Source organism: Solanum dulcamara, chromosome 8, assembly GCF_947179165.1.
Source record: "Solanum dulcamara chromosome 8, daSolDulc1.2, whole genome shotgun sequence".
Classification (NCBI taxonomy): domain Eukaryota; kingdom Viridiplantae; phylum Streptophyta; class Magnoliopsida; order Solanales; family Solanaceae; genus Solanum; species Solanum dulcamara.
The window spans coordinates 59452136-59479687 of NC_077244.1; the positions used below are offsets into that span (position 1 = coordinate 59452136).

General features: G+C 35.6%; 1 protein-coding gene across 1 annotated transcript; it reads left to right on the forward strand.

The window, feature by feature from the left end:
• The first annotated feature begins 1342 nt into the window (after nt 1-1342).
• On the forward strand, nt 1343-25749 carry LOC129900244 (uncharacterized). The gene is made up of 3 exons (XM_055975171.1): nt 1343-1658; nt 1758-1895; nt 25434-25749. Exons 1-3 carry the CDS (start codon nt 1530-1532, stop codon nt 25614-25616), a joined length of 450 nt encoding a protein of 149 aa, XP_055831146.1. The 5' UTR covers nt 1343-1529; the 3' UTR covers nt 25617-25749.
• Nucleotides 25750-27552: the final 1803 nt, after the last annotated feature.

Consider the following 27552-nt stretch of genomic DNA (forward strand, 5'->3'; position numbering starts at 1 on the left):
GAAGTGGATAAAGATCTATTTCGACCTCTAGAAGAGAATGAAGAACTTCTTGGTCCTGAAGTACCATATCTTAGTGCTATTGGTGCACTTATGTATCTTGCTAACGCAACCAGACCTGATATAACTTTTTCTATTAATTTGCTGGCAAGATATAGCTCATCCCCAACGCGTAGACATTGGAACGATATGAAATATATTTTGCGATACTTAAAGGGTACCATTGATATGAGTTTGTTTTATACTAACAAAGGTTATGCCGACCTTATTAGTTATGCAAATGCATGTTATTTATTAGACCACATAAATCTCGATCTCAAACTGACTATTTATTTATATACGGAGGAACTGCTATATCATGACAATCTACAAAGTAGTCTATTGGTTCTACTTCCTTCAAATCATGTTGAAATAATAGCAATTCATGAAGCAAGTAGAGAATGTGTGTGGTTGAGATCGACGATACAGTTCATCAAAGAAAGATGTGGCCTAGAAAATGATGTCAAAGTACCCACAGTTATATTCGAAGACAATGCCGCGTGCATAGCTCAATTGAAAAGTTGCTTTATAAAAGGAGATAGAACGAAACATATTTCACCAAAATTATTCTTCACACATGATCTCTAGAAAAATGGTGATATTGATGTACAACAAGTTCGTTCGAGTGATAATCTTGCAGATTTATTCACAAAGGCATTACCAACATCAATTTTTCAGAAGCTAAGATATAAGATTGGAATCCGTCGTCTTCAAAATATCAAATGAAGTTTTTCATCAGGGAGAGTAAAATATGCGTTGTACTCTTTTTTTCTTAACCAAGGTTTTGTCCCACTGTTTTTTTTTGGGTAAGGTTTTTAATGAGGTAACAATCAAGACGTATTACTAGATGTGTGTACTCTTTTTCTTTCACTAGAATTTTCCCATTGGGTTTTTTCTAGTAAGGTTTTAACAGGCACAACATTTATGGGTGTTCAGGATAACTATGTATATTGTTTCTTATAAAGTTTTTAATAAGACACATTACATGTGGACTTGTACAAGTGGATGTCATTCCTTCCATTTTTCTCTCCACCAAAATTTGTCCCCCAACTTTATCCCCTCAACTTGTTAGCTTTCTTCATTTGCAGTGGCTATAAATAGCCACCGCTATTATGCAAATATGAATATACAGACAATACTGCTCCACTCTCTCTTTCTATATCCGTTTTTCTTTTTCTTTTTGCTAAGTTTAATTTGTTTTATAACATATATCATTAATTAATATTAATTTTAAAAGAGTCACCCTATCTAATAATTTTTTTAACATTAACCAATAAATTGAAATTTCAAATTACGTTGAAGTAAAGTGAAAACACTCTTGTTGGGGTCGGGTGGAAAAAAGAAAAAACTAAAAGAGAGGGCTTAGTGCGAAATCCTTAAACCCTTCTAAAGCCCTAAATCTTGATTTTCAGAATTGTAATACAATTCTTGCCACCTTAACTAGAACAAATTGGTGTATTGTGGTTTCAAGAAATCTACAGATTGGAAAAAAAATGGACGCAATAGCAGCAGCTGAAGAGAGGATAGTTTCAGAAAGATTAAAGCAAAAAATCAACGAAGTTAACATATCTGTCCAAACCCAATTCGCTGGTATTCATGATCATGTCAGTTTCACTCTTCAGGTTCTGCAATCTCTTCTCTCGCTCTCTATTTACCCCTACACTGATAATAGTATGTTTAATTCGGGTCCTTTTTTGTTAATTTTTAATGGGTATGTGCAGCAAGCTTATTACAGATGTGCTTACGAATGCTTTGATAGGAGAAGAAATCAAGAGGAGATTGGGCGCTGTGTGGAGCACTGCAGTGTTCCTGTGCACAATGCTCAGAATCTTTTCCAGAATGAAATGGCCAAGTTTCAGGTAAAGTTGATTTCTTTGTTCCTAATTTTATTTTTTTCTTGCTGTATGAGTTTGAGGTCATATCTAAACAAAGAAAATATGCTGTTTGTTACTCCCCCAGTCCCAATTTATGTGATACCATTTGGCTTGGTATAAAATTTGAGAAAGAAACAAAGCCTTTTGAAATGTGTGGTCTAAAAACATCAGTGGCCATAAATCATTTTATTAAGGGTGAAATCCTATGTTATTCTCGGGATCTCGTTGGTCGTGCTTGTTTTCCATTATAAAAAATACCAAGACAGGTGAAGGGGTATACAATTATGTTTTAGAGATTCTTCTTCGTACACTATTGTTGCCTGTGATTGGTATAGAGGAAAATATATTCAGTAGAAATGTTTTTCCTTAGGGGAATCATTTTATAGTTTACGGTTTGGTATGACATAGGCGACACACGTGTTAATGATAGGCTCTTAGAATAGTATTTTGGTGATATTGTTCAGTATTGAAGATGGAAAATCTTCACGTGTTAGTTAAGCTTGAGAAGAAAACTAGTTTCTCCTGGTAAGTGAAGAAACGTATTTCTCCTTCTTGGTAGAAAATATTGTTTTTATAAAGTATTTTTCAGTACAAACATTAAAAAATTTCATATGGAGTATATTTTCCTAGTAAATGTTTTCCATCATACCAAATTCAACATAAAATTGTCTGTTTGGTGAAAATAGATTTATTTTATGTATATTGGTGTTAGCATGAGGTGGTTTAACACTGTCTCTTATAAAAATCTCGAAATGGACTGATTGTTAGATGTGCCACCATGATGATCGATGGTGTTAAAGGAAATGAGGTAGATCTAAAATTACACGGAGGGGAGCTATGTAAAAGGAATTATGGTCTTTTCCAATCGGTGTGGATAAAACATAGTAGAAACAAAGTATCCATGCAAGCAATACCAACAAGTTCGATTAAGGTTTAGTTGTGATTGGTGCACTTACATTAGGTCTGGTATCTGCCAAGAGTTTTTTTAGTTTAGTTTGAGTTTTTTATGTCAGTAGCTGGTAAAGTTGCTGCCATGTGACCAGGAGGTCACGGGTTCAAGCCTTGGAAACAGCCTCTGGCAGAAATGCAAGGCAAGGCTGCGTACAATAGACCCTTGTGGTCAGGCCCTTCCCCGGACCCCGCGCATAGCGGGAGCTTTAGTGCACCGGGCTGCCCTTTTTTTTTTATGTCAGTAGCGATAAGTTTGAATTGTAACGAACCTTTGGTTTTATAAAACCTTTAATTTGTCTTATTGAGTATTGGAAGGAAGAGACCAAGTGGAGTGGGGCTGATATAGAGTATTCATATAGCTGACCCTATCTAATTTGGAGTTGAGTTTAGTTTTTTTTTTTTGATAAAATAGGTAGGTTCATTTAAAGGCATCAAGAAGATGCAAGCTTTACAAGGATAGATCAGTTTAGCTCACAAAAAATAAGGATTTGTAGCTTCTTCCTAAACTGTAGAGCTAACAAAATCCAAGAAGAGTTTTAAATTATTTACAGGGTTCAATTTGGACCATCTAAAAAGGCTAACTAGACATCTGCCTTGCAAAAGATTTCTAGAAGTTGAAATTCCATCAAAACATCTTTTATTCCTCTCTGTCCATAAACACCGAAAGGTAGCCCCAGGGATCATCATCCAGATAACCTTGTTGGCTTTGTCAACTTCCCGTGAACTCCAACTTTCAAGAGCATCCCTAACAGAGAAGGGCATGACCCAGGAAAGACCAAAAAAACAGCAAAACATATTCCAAAGGTCTGAGGCAACTGGGCAGTGCAGTAGCAAGTGGTTGACACTTTCTGTGTGCTTGTGGTAGAAGTAGCATCAGTTGGCAAGCTGGAAATTCTTTTTGGAGATTATCCTGTGTGAGGCATGAGTTGTGCAGTGTAGTCCAGCTGAAACAGATCACTTTGATAGGTAATTTAGTCTTCCTTATATGCTTCCATGCCCATTTGTCGATCATTGAGTTCCTTATATGCTTCCATAGCCTTCCTTGATTGTGTAGTGACCTTTTCTTGAGTTACCTCCTTTCAATCTATCAGGCTCTTGAGGTGAAAAAGAGCAAGGCTGCAATTTGGCAAAAAGGGCCAATATGTCATTAAGTTCCCAGTCATGTAGGTTTCTCCTAAACCTTAGATCCCAAATTTTGTCTAATCTGTTGGATGCTATGGTAGAATCTGGTTCAGCTGCAATGATGTGCAAACTTGGAAATTCCTCACCCAAAGGTGTATCTCCCAATCATATGTCCCTCCAAAATTTGATGTGGGAGCCATTCCCCACTCTAAATGTGATGTTCTCAGCAAAATCAGGCCAAAGTTTACTGATGCTTTTCCATAGAGCATCTCCATATGCATCTGCTGAAATTTTCGTGCACCAGAGAGTATGCTCGCCATGTTTAGCTTTTTTCCACAGTCCAATGTCTTCAGTTCCGTACCTCCATAACCATTTCATCATCATGCTTTTATTGTGGGCTGCAAGATCTTTGATACCCAGACCCCCTTGGGATTTAGATTATGTCACTTTTGCCCATTTAACCAAATGGAACTTTTGATCCTCGTTATTGCCTTCCCATAGAAAATTCCTTCTAATTCTGTCAAGCTCTTGGAGAACTTTTGCTGGAATAGGGAATAGGGACATATGAAAAGTAGGGATGTGGTCCATTCACTGTTAATAAATGTTACTCTTCCTCCGAAAGTAAGATACTGCATTTGCCATGTTGATAGTCTTTTTTCGAACTTCTCAAGTATTCCCGACAGGATCTCGTTAGCCTTGAGTTTTGCACCTAAAGGCAGCCCAAGATAAGTTGTTGGAAAGGAGCCTATGTTGCAAATATGATTCCTGCTAGCTCTGCTAGATTGTGCACTGAATTTACTGAATAGATGGTGTTTTTTGAGATATTTATATGTAATCCAGAGATAGCTTCAAATATGTGCAGAACCAAGTTTAGCTTAATCACTTGTGATCTATCTGCCCCACAAAATAGCAAAGTATCATCCGCATAAAGCAGATGTGAAACTGTGACCTTGTTTCCGGTGGGACTACCTACTTTGAAGCCTTCAATCCATTGCAGTCAACATGCTTTTTGGAGCATCTTGCTAAGACCTTCCATAGCAAGGATGAAAAGAAAGGAAGGTGGGGGGGGTCTCCCTGCCTTATCCCGTTTTGAGGAGAAAAAAAACCTGCAGGCCCAAAGTCACCAGTTTTTTTTTTTTTTTAAAAAAAATCTGCAGGCCCTCTGTTATGAGCAGAGAGTATTTTACTGTTAGACTGAATTTGATCCACCTGATCCACCTATTCCTAATTCTCCTAATTTCTGCTTCCAATCCAACACCTCATTTTCTATCAATACAACATCTGAGATTTGTCTACCCTTAACAATTGCAGTTTGGTAGCCTGAAACCAGCTTCCCAATTACAGTTTTGAGTCTCTATGCAAGAATCTTTGCTGCTATCTTGTGCGCACTTCCAATATGACTGATGGGTCTGTAATCTTTTAGTTTATTGCCCCTTTCTTTTCGGAATGAGGAAATAAAGGAAGCATCATAGGACTTGACCATATGACAGTTATGGTGAAAGTGGTTTAAGGCCCCGATTACTTCATATTTAATGTTTTCCCATGCCTTATGGAAAAAGGCCATTATCTATCCGTCAAGGATCGGAGCCTTGTCAGGTGCACAAGCCTTGATGGTAGCATAAATTTCCTCCTCTTCAAAATTCCTTTCCAGCAAGTCCCTTACATCCAGCGAGATGGATGCCACATCTTCAAAGCTAACAGTGGGTCTCCAAGGTTCATTTTCAGTATATAGTTGCTGATAGAAACTCAAAATGTCTTCTTTGATCAAAACTTTATCATCCACGATTTCACCTATGTTGAGTTTATCGATGGTATTGTTCCTCCTGTGACCATTGGCAACTTTTTGAAAGTATTTTGTGTTCCTATACCCCTTTCAGCCACAAGCATCTTGATTTTTGCCTCCAAAGATACTTCTTCAATTTTTGCTAGTTTTTGCAGTTCCAAATTGAGACATAGAACTTTGAATTTTTCTTCTAGTGATTGTGCTCTATTCTTTGAAGCCTGTTCAATAGCAACTAATTCCGCCAGTATCCTGTTTCTGTTAGTGTCAATTTTGCCAAAGACATCTTAATTCCAGTAATCTAGTTTGAGATATCTTTCTTCAAGTGTCTGAGATTTTTGTTATAAGACAAAATCTCGTGTCCCATTAACAGGGTAACTTTGCCACCATGCTTTGACGTTCTCCAAGAAGCCCTCTTCCTCTAACCACATATTTTCGAATTCGAAATGAGATGGATTAGACTCCCAATCCCCACATTTTAAGAGGATAGGCTTGTGGTAGGAGACTACACGAGGGAGTGCTAATTGATTGATTACATTAAAACAATCAGTCCATTCTGGGGATATCAAGAACCTATCAATTCTTGATGCTTGAGTTGGATCATCTCCTCCAGTCCAGGTGTAGAATGCCCTCTGCCGCGCCCCATTTTTCTCAAAATGGGATTGCAATGACGTGACAATTCTTTTTAGGATTAAAAATAGAAGAGTCACCATGCTATTTTGAGAAAAATGGGGCGCGATAGCATGACGACTTTGGTGGGGATATACTTAGGTTCTTACCATTACGTGTCTTGTATTTTATGTGGGGTTTATTTTTTCGTGGCTTTATTTCTGTTTGTTTATTTTGTTTATTTGTTTATTTCATTTTCATGCTTAATCTCTTTCCTTTTCCATGCTATTTCCTTTCCTTTTCCCTTATTTGGTTTATATATATTTATTTGTTTATTCCAAGCTTAATCCCTTTCCTCTTTCCTTTATTTTGTTTTCCTTAAATTGCTAATTTTTGATCTATATTTAGTTACTTTTTCCTTACATGTTTGTATGCTTTATTTGTTGCTTTATCAAACCCTACCTCTACCCTTTATGTGTTATATTATTTCGTTTCTTTTTGCTTTTATTTAATTTCATATGCATTATTTTATATTATTTATTTATTTATTATCGCTTTCCTTAAACTGCCTATGTTTTACCGCTTTTCTCTAAATGCTAATTGTTATTGTTTTAATAAACTGACATTTCGCTCATCCTTGCCGCAATTGGGAACCTCTTATTTTTTCTTTTTTCGTGATGTTGTGCCTTTGCGCTTCTCACAAAATCCTCTTCAAAAATCCCATATTAGAGAGTTGGCAGAAGCGTGGGTAGCAGATAGTTTTTTGCTACCATGGGACCACGCACGCGCCTTCTCCCATACGAATATCTTCAGTCCGTGTCTACCCAATTCTCAGAAACTTAGGATAGTACTGTATCCACCCTTATTGGGTCATGCATGCATAAATTCCTAGGTGGTTTGACCCTTGGTGTCAATCCACATTATTAATAGCCACCCGTTGTCTAAAAGGGCTCCAACACCCTTTAGACAAGTTGCATATTATGTGTCAATGTGTTCGCAATAAAATAATTCAAGCCAAATTATGCCAAAATGGAGTTTAGAATTTGGTTGTTGTTTTGTTTGCAAAATCACAATGGCCACCTTAGATTTTGTCAGCACCCGAATGATCGTGAGAGTGAATCATAAACAAAGAAATTGATGGAAGGACATGAAAAAGGACTGTGAAATGGAAGTTCGCCGCTTATTGGGTTGCCTAACCTTCCTCATTTTTGTCGTTTCTGACCGGTACTTGATTAAGACTTCATTGAAATTTTGGGATCCTACAAGGATGATTTTCAAGTTCTGTGACTTTGAGTTGACGGCAACACTCAAAGAAATTGGTGGATTTCTTGACCTGCACTATCGTGAATGTGATATGATTATACCTCATAAACAATCACTAAGGAAATTTCTAAGAAGCCTTAGATTGAAATATAATCCAAATTTAACTTGTTTAGATTTTGGATGGATCTCTTTAGGTTTTCTGTATTCGCGTTTTGGTCTTAAGGATGGCCACCAAATTTTTGACCAAGAATTTGCTTGAAATGGGAGAAATATCGCCTGATTGCTTTTGCTATTGCCTTATTAGGTTGTTTAGTTTTTCCTAGAGAAAGGGGAAGATAGACACTTGTTTGAGCTCTGCGGTTCATGATTTAGCTCGGGGAGTAAACAATCATAGGGTAACTTTAGTGCCTATGATATTGACAGAAATGATGAGCAGATTGTCCGCATGTGTCAAAGGGTAGAATATTTTTTGAAGGATACAATTTTTATTGCAATTATGGGCAGTCGAACACTTTTATAAAAGTTGCGGTGCAACTTGATAGACATTTTGAATGGTATAGGCAACAAAATTGCTAGTCACCCAACAAGAATGAAACATTTATTGCCCCTGTTAGAGCTGAAGATTGTTCGTATTTTTGAAGGAACTCTCTGACTGTCACATTCAATGGAAATACATTTAGTGGAACACTCGTCATGTCATAATGCGAGGTGATGAGCTTTACTTTATTGAGCTTATTGGCCTATAAAGCATTCAACCTTATGCTCCCATTCGAGTACTCCATCAATTTGGACAGATTCAAATGATACCATTGAGATCCAATATGGATAACTATGAGTATGATTTTGGATCAAATACTTTACAAGTCCACAACATACTATGAAGATGGGAGAGGGTATAACTATTGATTTTCGCGTGCAACAAGCCTTCTGCACACTCGAATACCATGTGTGGATTTTAGAAGATGCGGAAAACAGAGATCTGAGTGAAGAGCAGTATCCTGGACTTACTGATGAAAGAGAGAATGTGGGCTCGCAATTTGCTGAATTATGAATATGATATCACCCTAGAGTTGAGAAAGCAGATTGTGCCCAATTATGGGGATCAACATTTTTGAAGTTTTGAGACTATTTTCCCTTGTTATCCCTTTTCCTTAGTTTTGTTTCTCGTTCTTTATTTTTATTTTCATGTTTCAGGATGATGTACTAGTTCAAATTTTTCTATGGAATAAATAGCGTGCTTTCTTTATCTTCTTTTTTCCTAATTCTAAACTCCAAATTGGCAAAATAAGGCTTGGATTAATTGTTGCACATCACTTATTTGTCGTCTTAGGCCTACCTCTAAAGCCATGTTCACCCACTCGGACCATTTTTGGGAATCTTGTTCAATAGACCATGATAGAGCTTCCCCTATGAGTCTTCTCATGATCAACTTCATTTTGATTTTCTCATCTCTTCCAACTCCTACCAATTTTTCACAATACATTCGTAGGTGGGCCTTGGGATCTCCAATGCCATTGAACAACTCAAACTTCAGAGGTTTGTAGCCCTCAGGTAGCTCAACATCTGGATGTATGCACGAATCTTCATAACTCAAACCACCCACTCTCTTACTTCCTTCTACATTCTGCATCCTATTAGCCAATTTCTTTGACATGGATTTTATCAGCATGCCTTTTTGAGAAGATTCTGATTCGTGATAATGATGGGTTAACATGATGGTTTCAACATTTAATGGGTTATGGGTTTAGTTCCCGGGAACATGGGCATGAGAGATATTGGCAGTGGATTTGGAGGGTATTTCATAAGCATAGGCGAAGGTATGCGGGTATAGAGTAGGCTCGAAAATATTTGGTTGATAATGATAATGGTAATTGGTAGAGGCATGTAAGAGGAGCTTGATTGAGCTTGAGGGATAGTATTAGGTAGTGGAGGGTGATTTGGAAGGTGATTTGGAAGAGGCATGTGAGTGGAGCTCTGTCGAGTTTGAGGGATAGTATTAGGTGGTGGAGGGTGGTTTGGGAGAGTGGATTGATTGGTAGTAGCTATATTATCCTTGTTTTCCCCAAAAGTGGTGCCAAGAGAGAGTGATAATTTGGCTAAATCACGCATGTTGGCCATCTCCTCTTCTAACTCTAGGATTCTCCGTTCAAGCCTTGAAACCAGGTCGTTAGATTGATGTCCCCCTTTTGAAGTATCAATTCCTTCATTGATGCTGTTGATATCAACCATCTTGCCCTTTTCTTTGTAGCTTAATCTTTGAGGAGGAGCAGCAGGAGAAGGAGGAGCCCCTTTGGATCGTGTATAGTAGGCCAACATGCACAAACAGATCAACCTTTGGGGATGGGAAAAATAAAATCAACAGAAAAGAGAAAGCTTGTTAGCAGATTAGAGCAATATTATAACAATAAACACGTTGCAGATTAGAGCAATATTATAACAATAAACACGTTGCAGATTATAGCGATATTATAACAATAAACATGTTGTTTGATATAAACGTCCTAAATGCAAGGGACCTTGTTGAGCCAAATGTAGGCCTAATACGACTAATAAGTGATGCACAACAATTAATTTAACCTTTATTTTGCCAATTTGGAGTTAAGTGTTAGGAAAAGAGAAGATAAAGAAAGTACGCTATTTATTCCATTGAGAAATTTGAACTAGTACATCATCTTGAAACATGAAAACTAAAATAAAGAATGGGAAATAAAATTGAGGAAAAGGGATAACAATAGAAAATAGTCCTAAAACTTCAACAATGTTGATCCTAATAATTGAGCATAATCTGCTCTCTCATCTCTAGGGTGATATCATATTCATAGTTCAGCAAATTGCGTGCCCACATTCTTTCTCTTTTATCAGCAAGTCCAGGATATCCCTCTCCACTTAGATCTCTGCTTTCAGCATCTTCTAAAATCCCTGCATAGTATTCGAGTGTGCAGAAGGCTTGTTGCACGCAAATATCAATGGTTATCACCCTCTTCCATCTTCGTAGTATGTTGTGGACTTGTGGAGCATATGATCCAAAAATCATACTCATAGTTATCCATATTGGACCTCAATGGTATCATTTGAATCTGTCCAAATGGACGGAGTACTCAAACAGGAGCATATGGTTTAACGCCCTTTAGGCCAATAAGCTGAATAAAGTAAAGCTCATCACCTCTCACTATGGCATGACGAGTGTTCAACGAAAAGTATTAAATTGAATGTGACAACAATAGGGTTCCTTCAAAAATACGAACCAATCTTCAGCACCAACAGGGGCAATAAAATGTTTCATTCTTGTTGGATGACTAGCAATTTTGTTGCCTATACCATTCAAAATGTTTATCAAGTTGCATTTTTATAAAAGTGTTCGATTGCTCATAATTGCAATAAAAAATTGCATCCTTCAAAAATCTTCTACCCTTGACACATGCGGACAAAATTCTCATCATTTCTGCCAATATTATGGGCACTACCATATGATTGTCCATTCGTCGAGCTAAAGCACGAACCACAGAGCTCAAATGGGTGTCTATCTTCCCCCTTTCTCTAGGAAAAACTAAACAAACCAATAAGGCGATAGCAAAAACATTTAGGCGATATTTCTCCCATTTCTTAGTAGAGCAAGCAAATGCTTGGTCAAAAATGTGGTGGCCATCCGTACGACCAAAACGCGAATACAGAAAATCTAAAGAGATCCATCCAAAATCTAAACAAGTTAAATTTGGATTATATTTCAGGCTTCTTAGAAATTTCTTTGGTGATTGTTTATGAGGTACAATTATATCACATTCACTATAGGGCAGGTCAAGAAATCCACCAATTTCTTCGAGTGTTGGCTTCAACTCAAAGTCATGGAACTTGAAAACCATCCTTGCAGGATTCCAAAATTTCAACAAAGCCTTAATCAAGTACCGGTCAAGAATGACAAAAATGAGGGAGCTTAGGCCACCCAATAATTGGCAAACTTTCATTTCAAGGTCCTTTTTCATGTCCTTCCACCAATTCATTAGTTTGTGATTTCACTCTTACGATCACTCGAGTATTGACAAAATTTGGGGTGGCCATTGTGATTCTGCAAACAAAACAACAACCAAATTCTAAACTCTATTTGTACATAGTTTGGCTTGGATTATTTTATTACAATCACATTGACATACAATATGAACTTGTCTAAAGGGTGTTGAGCCTTTTTAGACAACAGGGTGGCTACTAATAATGTGGATTGACACAAGGGTCAATCCACCTAGGGTTTTATGCATGCATGACCTTACAAGGATGGGTACAATACTATCCTAAGTTTCTAAGAATTTGATAGATACGGACTGAAGGTATTCTTATACGACACGTGTGGTCCTACAGTAGCATAAACTATCCGCTTATATCCACGCTTCTGCCAACTCTCTAATTTGGGTTTTTGAAGAGGATTTTGTGAGAAGTGCAAAGGCACAACATCATGAAAAAAAGTTTCCCAATTGGGTGAACTATGAGCGGAATGCTAATTTATTAAAACAATAATAATTAGCATTTAGAGAAAAGCATTAACATATAGGCAGTTTAAGGAAAGCAACAACCCAGTAAAATTCCACATCGTGGGTCTGGGGAGGGTAGAGTGTACGCAGACTTTACTCCTACCAAGGTAGGACGTCTGTTTCTGGGAGTTTAAGGAAAGTAGTAATAAATAAATATAAAATAATGTATATGAAATTAAATAAAAGCAAAAAGAAACATAATAATATAAAACACATAAAGGGGTGGAGGTAGGGTTTGGCATGTAAACAATTGAAAATAGAAAATAATTCATAACAAATAAAGCATGCAATCATGTAAGGAAAAAGCAACTAAATATAGATAAAAGATTAACAATTTAAGGAAAATAAATTAAAGGAATTAAGCGTGGAATAAACAATCAAACATATATAAACTAAATAAGGAAAAAGAAAATGAAATAGCATGGAAATGGATTAAGCATTAAAATGAAATAAACATACAGAAATAAACACCATATAAAATACAAGACACGTAACGGTAAGAACCTAACTATATCCCCAGCAGAGTCGCCATGCTGTCTCGCTCCATTTTTTCTCAAAATGGGATTGCAACAACGTGAAAACTCTTTTTAGGATTTTAAAGAGAAGCGCTGCCACCTAATAAATTAAAGGCGCTAGGACACCATTCGATTCTATATTAAAATTACCTTAAAAGGAAGGTGTTAGACACCTTCCGTGGTACACAAAGGTGGGTCTCGATCAGATCTTATAAGGTCATTAATTATTTGATTTTTTTTAAAAAAAGACTAAGTGATAAGTGCAATGAAAAGATTTTAATACAAAAGAAGTAAATAGTAGAAGTTAAACATTAACTAACATGAAACATGAAGAAAAGAAGTAGGCAAACGAGAAGATAGAATTTGCAAGGTTGAATGTAGAAGAAAAGTCATTTTTAATTGGCTACCCCAAATAACACATGTGACAAATATATAAGAAGAAGGACTGAATTAAGCCTAAAGTTAGTGTTTATCCTACTCGGATCAGTGCCCGACTTATTAACGGAAGACAAATATAAAGTTTGTCATTTTCTGCTCGGGTCATCTTACATCATTTTCGAAGAGCCTATCTACCTCTACCCTTCCTAGGTTCATTTATTATTATCCTAAAGGCGAACTAAAAAAAAATAAAACGAACGCCCTAAAAGGTGCCTATTTTCCCAACTTAATGTCCAAGAGGCATTGGACTTTTTATTAGGATATGTTCTAGACTTAAAGAAGAATCATCAGGCTCCTAATTAAACTTGCTATCGTCAAACAAAACAAGTAGGGCTAGAAAGCAATTAGCAAGTAAAAGGTCTCAAATATGCTTGTAAATTAATTAATTAACATGCTTGAAAACATATACAAATTATGAAGGCCATGACAAATTATGTGTGTGCATACATAATCAAATATATAGATTGTGATGCAAAACATGAATAATATGCAGGCAAAGTTCAATTAATGGACGTGAGGACAATTTTTATTGCAGGCTGATTGTAATAAAAGAAAAGGCATGCTTGACAATTTTAACATGCTGAAAATTTTTAGCGAGTCCTATAGACATGGTTTCTATAACGTACTAAAAATATTAAATAAATCCTACAGACATGCTTTCTATATGAATTAATATGTTGAAATTAATACAGAGTACCTATAGACATGATTTCTATGTGAGGTAACATGCTAGAAATTATTTAATAAGGGCTTATGATTATGATATCTGGTTAGTTGACATGCTGAAATTACTAAATAATACCTACAGACATGATTTCTATATAAAATGACATGCTAAAAAATTATTATTAAAATCTCTAAATTGGCAGAAATATATACGTTGTATAATACAAATACTAAGGCATGATATCTATGTGACTGATATAGACATGCTAAAATAAGATCCTATATTCATGTTTTCTAAACGATGACATTGGAGGAAATTAAAGTCCTAAGACATGATTTCTAAAATACAATGTTGGAAATGTTGAAAATAAGATCTTATAGGCATCATCTATAAACCAGATGAATGAGCTAAGTAGTCTGAAAATAAGTTTAATTGCATATGATTTATGCGTGCAGGATATTAATGTAACTGAACCTAAGCATGGTGTCTAAACAGACAGAATCACAATGTAAACAAATAATATCATGATGGCAGATTGTTAGTTTCCTAATAGGCATGGTATTATATAATTATTATTTAGACATGTTTTGGGATGAAAGAATGCTATAATCATGATTTTTAGGGTAAAAAACAATATGCAGCTTAGCATGCTTTTTAATCATTAATCAACATTAAACATGATCAGAATCGAATTAAGAGTGGACACCAAATTCATTAATAGATTAACAGTAAAAACGAGTATTAAATGGCGCATGCTATGAAAATAACCAACATTAATAGCGAACATTAGGACAATATTCGAGTCAAGTGGTTAATTTTGAACGCATATGAATGGTAGACCATTTTACTTAAGCAATGTATATGAAGTCAACATTTAACAGACATCAATATCTGAAATTCTAAACGCGATAGTTGTAGCATGAATTTTGAAGACACGATCAAGCAATTGTTTCCTATAGGCATGTTTTCTAACACACAAGCAAATGGCGATAAAAGTGAAAGAAATATCAAGTAGCATTTGGATTCCCCTCTCCCATAGACAGTGCCCAATTCCTTTATTCATATCAGTGTTTGTATACAAAATTATTTCAAACCAAAATAAAACAATACTTTAAAGAAACAACATAAAGAGAAGAAATTAAAACTCCTTAATAACAAAATTCATCCAGATTCGTCTCCAACCTAGGTGAACTCTTCATATCTCGAACTATAATATTTAAAACCTGTTAAAAGTGAATAGGGAGTTATGTTTATATAGTAAATAGGAGGCCAAACAGTAAGGAGAAAGGGAATTAATTAAGAGTAAATCAAGGAAGATTGTTTCCTTAAACAAATAAGGAGAACTAATTCAAGGCAGAAAATAATCGAAGTCTTCCATAAATAAATAGGTAGGAATCTCTCCAGATTTGTTTAAGGCAAGAAAAATCACTTAAAAATAAGGAGAACCAATTCTTAAGGCCAAACATTAGATAAGTCTACCACAAACAATAAACAAGTAAGAATTTATCTGAATAAGGTATAAGGAAAAGAGCTAATTGATATGTAAACTAGTCAGTTCAATTATGCTCATGGTTGCCATAGATAAAACAAATGAGATCTTTTCAAACTAATTAAGAGAACACAGTAGAACATATGAATTCTACCACATATATTGAAGGCAATTGTTAATTGAATTGGTCAATCATGCTAGAGGGAGTCTACCATAAATAGCATAGTAAGAATCAGTAAATAATGCAAAAGGAATTATTTAAGGGCAGTAAAAATATTATGAAATCAAATAAAGGAATAGTCTCAAGCAATTAAGTAGACTAAATCAACTGCCAATGTATACGTATTCAACAACCAAATTATAGAAATTTAACCATAAATAAAGTAGTAAAAGAGTTTGAAACAATTAAAAATAAAATTTCTTTAATAATATTGTAAGCGACCTGGAGGTTAGAAGAGTTGAGAACAAAGTGGCAAACACATGGAGTCATTTTTGCATCCTTGCATCAATAAAATTGTTCTCTGGACTTTTTATAAATATGAGGTGTTTCATTCCGACAATCAAGATGGTTAGCTTGGGCTCCACCGGGGGTGACGAAAACGCGTCGTACTGTGTGCTGAAAAGCGGCTAACGGTGCAAGAGCTCCCAACGGAAAAGCATGGGACTTTTATACGACTCATTCTACAAACTGAATCAAAACTAGAAAAGGAAAACCCTCTTTTCCTTCGAAACTAATTAAGGAAAAATAATCGGATTAGAGGCACGATACTACTCCATGAAGAGAGTGGTTCCAAGCTAACCCTTGGCATAACACCTCAAAGCATATCATAAGAAAACTAAGCAGTAGTTGAAACATATGCATAAAAGAGCTTATTAAAAAGATAACATATCCATGAAGACTGAAAACTAACGTCTGAAACAAGCCTCTAATATCTAAATCAAAAGAAATAAGTTTGCCGAGACATGGTCCTCGACTACCATAACTTAGTAAAAGAACTAACTAAAACTACTCCATGAAGTCCTCGGATAAAGAGGACTCACCAATTGCTGATTGGGAACTGCTGCAACTCACTAGCCACGAGTTTGAGAACGAATGCCGGAATTTACATCATAAAAGGATGCAGGGTAGAGAACGTATGCGTCAGTACGTGGAATGCACTGAGTATGAAAGGAGCACCAACATACTCGTATAACATGCCATAAAGGAAACAGTGTAACAAGGTGTTGAAAAATCATATACACAGTGAGAGAACTTGAAGAGAAAATAGTTGGAGTTCATGTCTAAATACCATTCAAAATCTTCTTTCAAAAGCAGATATATAGATGAGTCTATTTCATTAGTCTTGCATAAACATATACATAAAATAGCATACTTAAAATGACCATAATAAGTGAAGATCATATCATAAAAAATGCATAAAACTGGGTAGTTTCTTATAACCGACATACACCATGTGAGCTTATGATGTCCAACAGCTAACCCAGTTGGGAGGGTTGCCCTAAACTTTGTCAGGATATAGAACCATATCATATCTATGTGGATCTACTAGTTTTTGCCTCTCAGGTCCATATAGAGTTGTCCGACAAAGTGGTATACTCAAGTCCTACGGTAGCACGTAGTTATGGGACGTAGGAATTGCTATTAAAGGTCCACGGACGCTAAACGGAAGCCTTCATTCCTAAAGTCCATTCGGTGCTAAATAGTCCTCCCAAAATACATAAACACATATTAACGGTCATAAGTATAAAAACTGACCATATATCTGAATCATATGCGAGACTAAGCTCAAAGTCATATCTTGAATCATAAGTGAGACTAAGCTAAAAAATCACATCTTAAAATAACCTGTATTTAGGTTGTAAATCATATCATGCTTGCTTTCATGCTTAAAAGCCATAAATGTTCAAGGAATCATAGAAACTCATGCTAAATCAGTATAATAAGGTTTTAAAACCAATGTGAAACAATGAAAACATGACGTAGTGAAGAAAGGTCATAATTTCATAAAAAGCCCTAGCTTTGCTTCTAACAATCTTGAAAAATTCTTGAGAATCAAAATACTTTAGGCATGGGAGTGAAAGGATACTCTTATTGAAGCCTTACATATTTGAAAGGAAAACACCGACTTGAAACCTTGAACTGAGGCTTGAAGGTGAAGAACCCTAGCTTCTTCCTTGAGAGAACTTAGAACGTGCAAGTTTGATTTTTTTAAGAATTAGGCGTGAATGAGGAGGCTATTAGGCTATAAGATAGACTCAGGGAAGTTAATTAAGGGTAAAAGGTCAAGAATATCCTTCTTAAAACATAAGAAGACCATAAAAATCAAAGAAAATGATCTTTTAATGAATTCTGTCGACCAAGTAGGTGATCTAGAGGTCTCCTCACCGAACTATTCGGCGAGTCGCCGAAAGGGTGCTTTAGATCGCCATAATAATCAGAGTTAAGGTTTTCAGGCCCATTCGGTGAGCCAATTTGGCTCGGTGAGCTCACCGAATCGTCCAGTCCAGACATGCTCTAGTAAAACAACCTTAATTTTCTACTCCGAACTCCAAATGATGCAAACTTGGTGGCGTTGGAAAGAAGACTCATAGATTTTTAATTTGATAGGTCATTGACCACCTATGGAGATACTATGGAGATGTTTGGAGGCTAAAGGTGTACCTGTAGTGTACATAAGGGTGATCAAGGACATGTACGAGGGTGCCAAAACCAGGGTAAGGACAGTAGGAGGGGACTCAGAACACTTTCCAGTTGTGATGGGGTTGCATCAAGGATCAACTCTTAGTCCGTTTCTATTTGCCTTGGTGATGGATGTATTAACGCGACAAATTCAAGGTGAGGTGCCATGGTGTATGCTTTTTGCGGACGACATAGTCCTCATCGATGAGACTCTTAGCGGAGTTAACGCTAAGCTGGAAGATTGGAGACGCACCTTGGAGTCTAAAGGGTTTAAGCTGAGTAGGATCAAGACAGAGTACCTAGAGTGCTAGTTCAGTGAGACTCCTCAGGAGGTTGGCGCGGAAGTTAGGCTCGGGAACCAAGCCATCCAAAAGAGAAGTAGTTTTAAGTACCTTGGTTCTATCATGCAAGATAGCGGGGAGATCGACGAGGATGTCACACATCGTATTGGGGCAGGATGGATGAAATGGAGGCTCGCCTCCGGTGTGTTATGTGACAAGAAAGTGCCACCACAACTTAAGAGCAAGTTCTACAAAGTGGTGGTTAGACCAGCTATGTTATATGGGGCGGAGTGTTGGCCAGTTAAGGTCTCCCACGTGCAAAAGATGAAAGTTGCCGAGATGAGAATGTTGAGATGGATGTGTGGACATACCAGGAGCGACAGGATTAGAAATGAGACTATTCGAGATAAGGTAGGAGTGGCCTCGGTGGAAGACAAGATGCGTGAAACGCTATTGAGATGGTTTGGGCATGTGAAGAGGAGAGTCCCAGACGCACCAGTGCGGAGATGTGAGAGGTTGGCCATGGATGGTTTCAGAAGAGGTAGGGGTAGGCCGAAGAAATACTGGGGAGAGGTGATCAGACAGGACATGGCGCATTTACGACTTACCGAGGACATGACCTTAGATAGGAGGGTGTGGAGGACACACATTAGGGTAGAAGGCTAGTACATAGTGACATTATTCCCCCTTATCCGTAGGCGTATTAATGCACTATGATTTCTTGTACTCTGATTTATGTTATTTATGTTATGTATGTTATGTTATCTTATGTTATTTATGGTATTTATGTTATTATCTAACAATATCTACTGTTTTTTTGGTGCTTTGATTATACTATTGTTTGGACCGCTTTCGTTATCTACTTACCTACTTTTAATATTCTTGTCTGACTTTTCTCTATGCTTCTATTGAGCCGAGGGTCTTTCGGAAACAGCCGTCCTACATTGGTAGGAGTCAGGTCTGCGTACATTTTACCCTCCCCAGACCCCACGATGTGGGATTTCACTGGGTTGTTGTTGTTGTTGTATTGACCACCTAACTCTTTATATGCTGAGAGATATGATCATTTGAAGTTGACCCTTATATGAACTTATGTGAAAACTTAGCCGATAGAAATGCTTTTAAATTGGCTTGGCGTTTGAGGTTCCTTATGACCCTAAACCACATCCAATACACTTCAAAAACTTAGAAAAGGACCTTAACATATATGTACAACCTAGAAGTCATCGGGTTCGGCCCTATATGCATATGGAGGATGGTTTGGATCTTTGCTTAGAAGCTATGGGGCGTTATAATTAAGATCACTAAATTAGATCAAATCAACAGCTCTAACAATGCTACAATATAAGGACAACAAATCACATTCTAACATATAGGAAAATTATTGAAAAGGCTCTAAATTGAATGTTTAGGACAAAATAGGACACATTGGTGCTTCAATAAGGCTAAAATATTGATAAAATATCAAAGAAACTATTTGAGCAGAAGATCATGGTTAAGCCAAAATTACAACAAATGATGATATCTTAAAAAATCAATTCATAAAGAAAACAAAGAGTTGAAGAGGCAAAATTGCAATTCGAAAAACGTACTCAGGATGGATTTCTTACGGATCCGTCATTAAAACAATGAACTCTTGAAAATTCCAGCCGAATCGATTTTAACCATGGTGGCATGAGTTTCGTCGAAGTCCACCGCTTCATCGGAGTTCTCTGGTGGAGAAGCAGTGCTTTTGTTGCTGTTGTTCATTGACCTCGACGGAGAGACAGAGGGAGGGAGATGGTGGTTCGCCGTTGTTCGACTCGCCGGCCACACGCAGGCAGCGACGGTCTCGGAGCAGCGAGAAGGGAGGGGAAAAAGGGTTTTTCATGGTGGTTTGCCGGTGAAGGAGAAAAGGAAGAGGGGAAGACGACGATGGGAGGTTTGGGTTTCATTGGTGGTTCTAGATGTGGGAAAGAGAGAAGAGTGTGGCGATGGAGTTGGGGTGGAGGAGAGAAGAGGCAGCTGAAGTTGGTTGTTCCTGATGTGGAATGAGACAGAGGAGATGGGGCAATTGAATGGAAGGAAGGGCATCTTTTCATCGGGGTTTGGGGGTTAATGAATAAACAAGGAAAGGAAAACGAGGCTTGATTTGGTTCGTTGGATCGGATGGATGAACGTTTGGGATTAGGTCTTGAATATTAGAGCGTATCGGATCTGGGTCATCTGGATGGATTAAAAGGGAATTGGGTTTGAGATTTAATTGTAGGCCACATTTGGTTCAATTGGGCTAGAATTGAAATGAATTGTAAGCAATATGGCTAGAATTGACATGATTTGAATAAAATTTTGACTAGAATTAACATAGAATTGAATAGAAAAGGTTATAAATTAAATAATTTGGAGGAATATTTAATTAAATAAAATACTACATATATATAATAAGAATATCATTTCACTATAATAAATGGATACATAAAATCTTGAAAGTTTGAAAATCAATTATTCTGAATTAAGAAATCATAAAAAGTGAATTAAATAATATTAAGATGATGATGGTGATGATGATGATAATAATAATAATAATAACGATAATAATACCAATTTTGTAAATTATGAACACCAAAGTATATAATTAGTTGGGTAAAACTTAAACATATAAATAAAGACATAAGTTTAAAGAATACTTATTCGATCAAATAGCAATCCGAAGATGAGTTATAGGCCGGTCAAAATTGGGTGTCAACACCCCCTGCAAAGGCAAATCCATGTTGCCAAGGTCCGAGATGGTGTCGTTGAAGCTACTCATAGGCCTTGACTTTCTTATGCAATTGTATCTCACATTCAAAAAGAGAGACATTGAAGTCACCTCCTATGACCCAACTGTCACCCACAATCCTCTTATTGCCGCAAGCTCATGCCAAAGGTTTTTTCTTTCAATGTTTGTATGAGGCCCATAAACTCCAGTGCAGCACCATCTAAAATTTTCCTGCACACTTTCCAGCATACATGATACTGTATAGATCCCATGTTGTGTGCTAATATTTCACCAGTTCCTCTTGTCTCGTAGAATGATGATGCCTCCCCTTGTACCATTTGCTTTTAATTCTGCTCAACTGGCCCATCTATTCCCCATAACTGACCTTGAGGTTTAGTTGTTGTTTTGATTTCTTATTGTGTTGTTTGATATGTTTGACTTTCTTTTCCAATTAATATAAAATCACAGTTTATCTAATTGCATTTGGATGGTCTTAAAATGAGACAGTAGTGGTTTGGAATGTAACCTTGCTATCAAAATGCTTAATCTTTTCAGTCACACTTTAGTAGCATTTTTTCTTTAGAAAAATATGATTCCAACATCTTTCTAAAAATAAATGATTCCAACAATTTTTGTTAGTAATTTTACTATTTAAGCCTTTCAATTTCTCTAGTACCTTGAGAAATACTAGTTGCTATTTCCTTTCTTGTTTGATAAGTTCTTCTGATGAAGGTATCATCAAGTATATTGGTATGTGATTTGAAGAAACTTATTATCAGGGAATTGAATTTTGGGTTAGTAGTGTCTCAGGGACACATTCTGGTTCAAAAAGGAAACGATCTACAAATTAGATGTTACAGATCAGATAATGCCCTTATATCTTACTTTATAAGTGTGAAATTGCATCTTATCTAAGGAAAAAAACTCAAGAAACTTCATGTCGAGATTTTTTGTAATCGAGGTCTCAAGGGTACTAGATAAGATAGATTAGGTAGAAGTGCAATCACTCCCCCCCAACCCAACCCAAACAAACCAAACACATACATACTTAGCCCAACAACACTTGCTGAAGTTTGTAAATATTTTTTTGATACGATAAAGTTTTATTATTAAACACTACCAATATGTACTGCAGCCGAATTACGAAAGTAGGACTTGTTTTACAATGGCGAAATGGTCTGATGGACCTTTGAACTTGTATAAGTTTGTATTTTGGACCCTTCTATTTAACCCTTTGCCAACTGGACCCTTGAACTCATTGAAACTTAGTATTTTAAACCTTCTTTTTTGACATGTCATCCTATGTGGCATTTTTATCCAAAGTGTGTGTGATACACACATTTTAGGCGCGTGAGACCTTAAAAAAGACAACAAATGTCAATTTTTGACCTAATTAAGAGTCATCTTCTTCCCCATTTATTCATTCACCATTGTTGAACTAAAAGAAACTTTAAAATTATAAAATAATAAATTTTAAAAAGGAAAAAAAAAAGAGTATTCTTCTTCCCCCACCCCAACTTCTTTTTCAGCCATCCCCTACGCTCATCCCCGCGCCAAACCCATTTTTTCTTCTTCTCCACACCTTGTTTTCATCTTCTTCAGCAGGCCCGTTCTCCTTTCTTATTTTATTTTCCATTTTAGTCTCACCAAATCCACCATTAAAGAGTAAACTTTTCGATTTTTTTACCAGTTAATACTTATTATAGGTTTGCTTCTCTCTAAATTCTTCTTCAACACAAGCGACTTACTAGGAAAAAAAAAGGAAAGGAAACAAAGGAAGATGACAATTTAGATCTTATATTTTCAAGATTCAAGATTTTCTTTTCAAGACTTTCATTCCCGATTATCTTCTTCTTTTATACGAAGACATATTTAAATTGAAGAAAAAGAGTAAGAGGGTGGAGGTGATGATGATGGTGGTTGTGAGGATGGTGGTGACAGTTGTTGTGGGTCGGGGAGGTGGACGGAATGTTCTTTTAAATATCCAGTTTTTTAATATCTGAAACCTAAATGCAAAGAAAAGAATTTAGAGAATTATTTTACCTTTTATTTTATATTTTAATTAATAATTTTTAAAAATGTTAATGAAGATACTAATGACGTGTTATTAATTTATGTGACCTGGATTTGACATGTCATCTATTTAAGGGCAAGTGAGTTACACACATGATACGAGGGGTTTAAAAATCTTCTTTTGATTGAGTTGAAGAATTCAGTTGGTAAAGGGTTAAGTAAAAGGGTCCATAATACAAACTCTTACAAGTGCAGGGGTCCATTAGACCATTTTGCCTTTTACAATTACATATCCCAAGATTCTAACAACTCCACCATATCATTCATATCCAAAACTAAAAATTCCCGTCCAGTAGTACAAATTCTGCTATCATCCATTCTAAATAAAAAAGGGCATCTCCTTTTTATCTTCAAGCACCTCCTGTTTCTTTCTATCCGTATGGTCCAAGCAATGCATAGAGGTATTGACTTCCAAATCTTTTATGAACTCTGCCAGCATAATATGTCTTCCAGCAGACTAACGAACTTCTAAAACTGTAGTGTACTGCACAATATACTCCAAAAACTGTCAAGAACATTGCCCGGATCTGCTAAACTGTAATGCATATAAAATAAACTAATTCGATATTTCACATAAGCAACATCTACTACATAGCATATACCCTTAATATTGTTGATACTATTTTCTGCCTTCTCCATCTCTTAAGATTGAGTTACTCCTAATTTTGATTCTCCTCACATCCTCATCAGCTCAACCAAGCTATCATCTTTCCTACATAATGCTTACGACCCAAAAAATCTAGTGAATATTCATTCAGCATATTAAATTACTGGTTGAATAGGTAGTTGAATCCATTATATACTATAAAATTTTCGTTTGGGAGGAGTGGGGGACATGAATCAATTAAAAAGTTCACTGATATAATTGGAAGGTTTATATTCTTCTTCTCCTCTTACAACCAATTCAAAATAAAATATTCTTCCCCTCCTCTCAGCTACTAAATTGCCAGAAGAGGAAGTTTCCACAGAGAATTATTTGAAGATAATGATCCCAGAGTGTATTATTTCTGAGAATTGAGACCAAATGTCCAAATAATTCTCTCTTGATTATGTTGATGTTTTTGTGAGATTCAGGTGCTGTTGAAGCTTGTGAACTGATACTCGCAATTTGCATGACTAGTTTGTGTGGAATGGGTAATTTGTCTCTGATTTGTTTGCTTACCATCTCAGTAAAATAAGTGTATTATCTATGTAAGCTAAGCAAAAGATCGATAACAAATTTACAGAGAATGTAAAGAACTAAGAAAATCTATCATGAGAGTTGATTCTAAACCAAGCAACAATACACATTTGTTTTTAAGATTGAGAATATTGTCTCTTCTGTCTTCAAAGACTTGAGCATATGTTCCTCCCAAATACCCCACCATACAGCTACAGGGATAGTGTTCTAAATCTTAGAGGAGACTTCAGATATGCCATCTTTTCCCTATCTAACAAAAATTCCAAGGGTGTTTAGGATGAAACCCATTTTGTGTCCAAGGTGTCGAAGAATATATACCAGATTTGACATGTAACTTTACAATGAAGAAAAAGATGATTGACATCCTCAGCATCTTCTTCACAGAGTGAGCATCTGTTGCAAAGTGGGATGCCTCTCCTTTAAAGATTGTTCAGGAAAAGCATTTGACTGCATGCATGTTTCGTTTTTAATTTTTTTTTTTGCTAATTCAACTGCCCGTATTCTTCTAAGATGTATGAACCACCCGAAGTCTTGCCAGATGTCTGTACTAATAGAATTTGGGCCACTTGTGCACCTGAAGAGAGAGAGGGAAAAGTCTCTTTCAGAGGCATATTGCATCTGATTTGTTTCGGAATAGGATGGATCAAATTGACTCTAGTTTTAGGTTTTGTATTAGCCCAGAGGAGGTTTGCCGTGAACCCTTATTAGTGGGTGGCTGTTCAAGTCCTGGTTTTGGATTTCTGAACCATCATTTATTTTTCAGATTAGCGTTCTTATCTTTGGGTAGGCATCTTATCTCCCCCTCTTCCTTCCTCGTACACCAACAGAGGCTTGGGTTGTGGGGTTTGTTACTTGTATAATCTGATAATTGGTTGTTGTCTTCTTGCGTTCACTGATGTAGTAGTGGCATTGGAGACAGATTAGACAACTATGCATTCCAAAATAATAGTAGTAGTTGGTGTTGCTTCATGGGCGAGAAGCCATGCATTGCAGATTGTGCACGCTGACCTACAAAGTGACCTCGACGAGAAACAGTCGATTTTAAGGAGTTGGATTAATATCTACATTGGATGTTGAAAATTAGTTATATAATTGAAATTTTATCATATCATAGTACTTTTTGCAATCCTTATTTTGAGCCTGAATTTCTGTAAATTGTGATTCAATTTTTTCCTGCAAAAGGCTGTTTATTAATGTAATTTTGGTGGTTAATTACAGGAAAGACTGAATAGGTCTCTAATGGTATGCCAAGACAAGTTTGAGAGTGCCAAACTCCAGAAGAACAAAAGTGATGCCACAATGGAACTGGAATCTTGTGTTGAGCAGTCGGTTCATGACAGCATCAACTTATTGCCCCATCTTGTTGACAAACTAAACGCTTCTCTTGGCATCAACAATTGAAGAAATTGTATTGTAGGTAGCAGCATCACCATGAATTTGAACAGAAAGGAGGACTTTTCTTTTTATACTTTGGAAATGTTAATGGTATTTTGCTTACATGAGTTTTAAGTAATGAAAAATGAATTCATTTTTGCTGACTATAAATCATTGTTTACGATTGTGCAATGGATTGTCAATTAAACCTCTTCTTTATAAGGTAATCTTCTATATATCTTAAAAAGTGACATGTGTTAGCACCACATAAAAACTGTATTTATCATTAAAATTAAATATTAATTTAAAATCTATATGCATCACAAAATGTCATGTTAGGACAAAATTAATTGCCATTGTAATTTTAAATTTAAATTCAAATTCAAAATTGATTAGTGTTGTTAAATTTAACTTTTACATATTTTTAAAAAAATCAAATTAGACAAAATTCAAATTTTGACAATTATATATATGTATATATATCTTTTTTTAAAATTCAAGTAAAAAATTAAAATAAAAATACATTTGCAAACTCACAAGAAACGGATACTACTCAGATTTTGTCTCCTATGGTGGCTAAACTAATTTGTTTATATTTTAATTGAGATATATATTTTTTGTTTTATTGCAGTTAAATTTTTAATTAGAGGGGGTCAGTTTTAAATTTATGTAATTGCAGTTTTCTTTTGAATTTTGAGTTACACTATGACAATGGTTGATTCTTTTCCTACTATTTATGTAACTGATGACAAACATTCTTTTCCAACTAAAAATTAAAACCGGAAGAGTACAATTCCTAGAGCAATTTAAATATGGTTTTCTCTAAAATTTTAATCATGTTTTTTTTTTTTTGTGTGTAATTCTCATTCGCAATGTAACATGAGTTTCTTGCACGGTATAAATCATTACTTCCCTAATGAATTATAGGTATATTTTTTCTTTCACACTTGCTATTTTTTTTATTTGAACAATGAAATTACTAATAAATTATTATTTTTTAAATAATTTTCATAGTGTAGTACAGGTAAAGAAATATGTTTCATTCATAGTAAACAAAAGGTGACAATCTTGCTAGATGAAGAAATTCAAAAATGGGGAAAGGGAGATTACAAGGTGGAGACCTTCACCAACAAATGGGGGATGCCTACAACAGGTTGGTAAATCTAAAACAATTACTTTTATGTGTTCTTTCTCAGTTTGAAGACAAAAAGATGATCCAAATATTTCCCCCTATTGTTTGTTACATGAGAAATGTTTTGTAACACTTTGATATTCGACCAAGATTTTGTTATTTTGGAAAAAATTAGTCCTTAATCCACGTAATAGAAGATATTTTTGTAACTTTAAGGATTAAAAATAGTATATAAACTTATATATAAATAAAGCAAAGGATCATGTGATAAGATTATCAATTTTTATATAGTATTATAGTTTACATATGCTTAAATCTAATTTTATTTTCTTTTTTGGTTACAAGAATTTTACTATGTATGTCAGATTATATTTGTGAAAATTGAAAGTTTTCACACTAATTGTATTTCAGGTTTGAGAATTGAGATGTGACGTATATAGTTTTTAGCTTATTTTTTTCTCTTTGACTTGAAGAATTTGTGCTTAAAGACATTTTTTTTACTCAAACACTATAAAAAGTACTTAAAAGCACTTATATTAAGCAGATCCAAACAGGCTTATAGAGTACTCATAGGCAAGTTATTGGATTCACTCAATTAATTTTAGAACAACTCCACAAATATTGTAAGGGGATTAATTACCTTAATTACAAGATGAACTTATAGCAAGCCAAATATCATTGTATTTTGTGGGTATATTGATTGAAGTATGAATCTACTCAGGTAAAGGTTGAATCATTCATGTTGTTTTTAACTTATAGTTTTAACTTCAATTTGTATAAGTTTTTAACTTCAGAATGTAATTATATAAGTTGCGTTTTAGATTTCATCAT

Bases quoted from the DNA above. Each gene is read 5' to 3' on its own strand.
- LOC129900244 (XM_055975171.1), top strand. From the start codon at position 1,530: ATGGACGCAATAGCAGCAGCTGAAGAGAGGATAGTTTCAGAAAGATTA. The intron at 1,659-1,757 runs GTTCTGCAATCT...GGGTATGTGCAG, and splicing joins ATGTCAGTTTCACTCTTCAG to CAAGCTTATTACAGATGTGC. The intron at 1,896-25,433 runs GTAAAGTTGATT...GGTTAATTACAG, and splicing joins ATGAAATGGCCAAGTTTCAG to GAAAGACTGAATAGGTCTCT.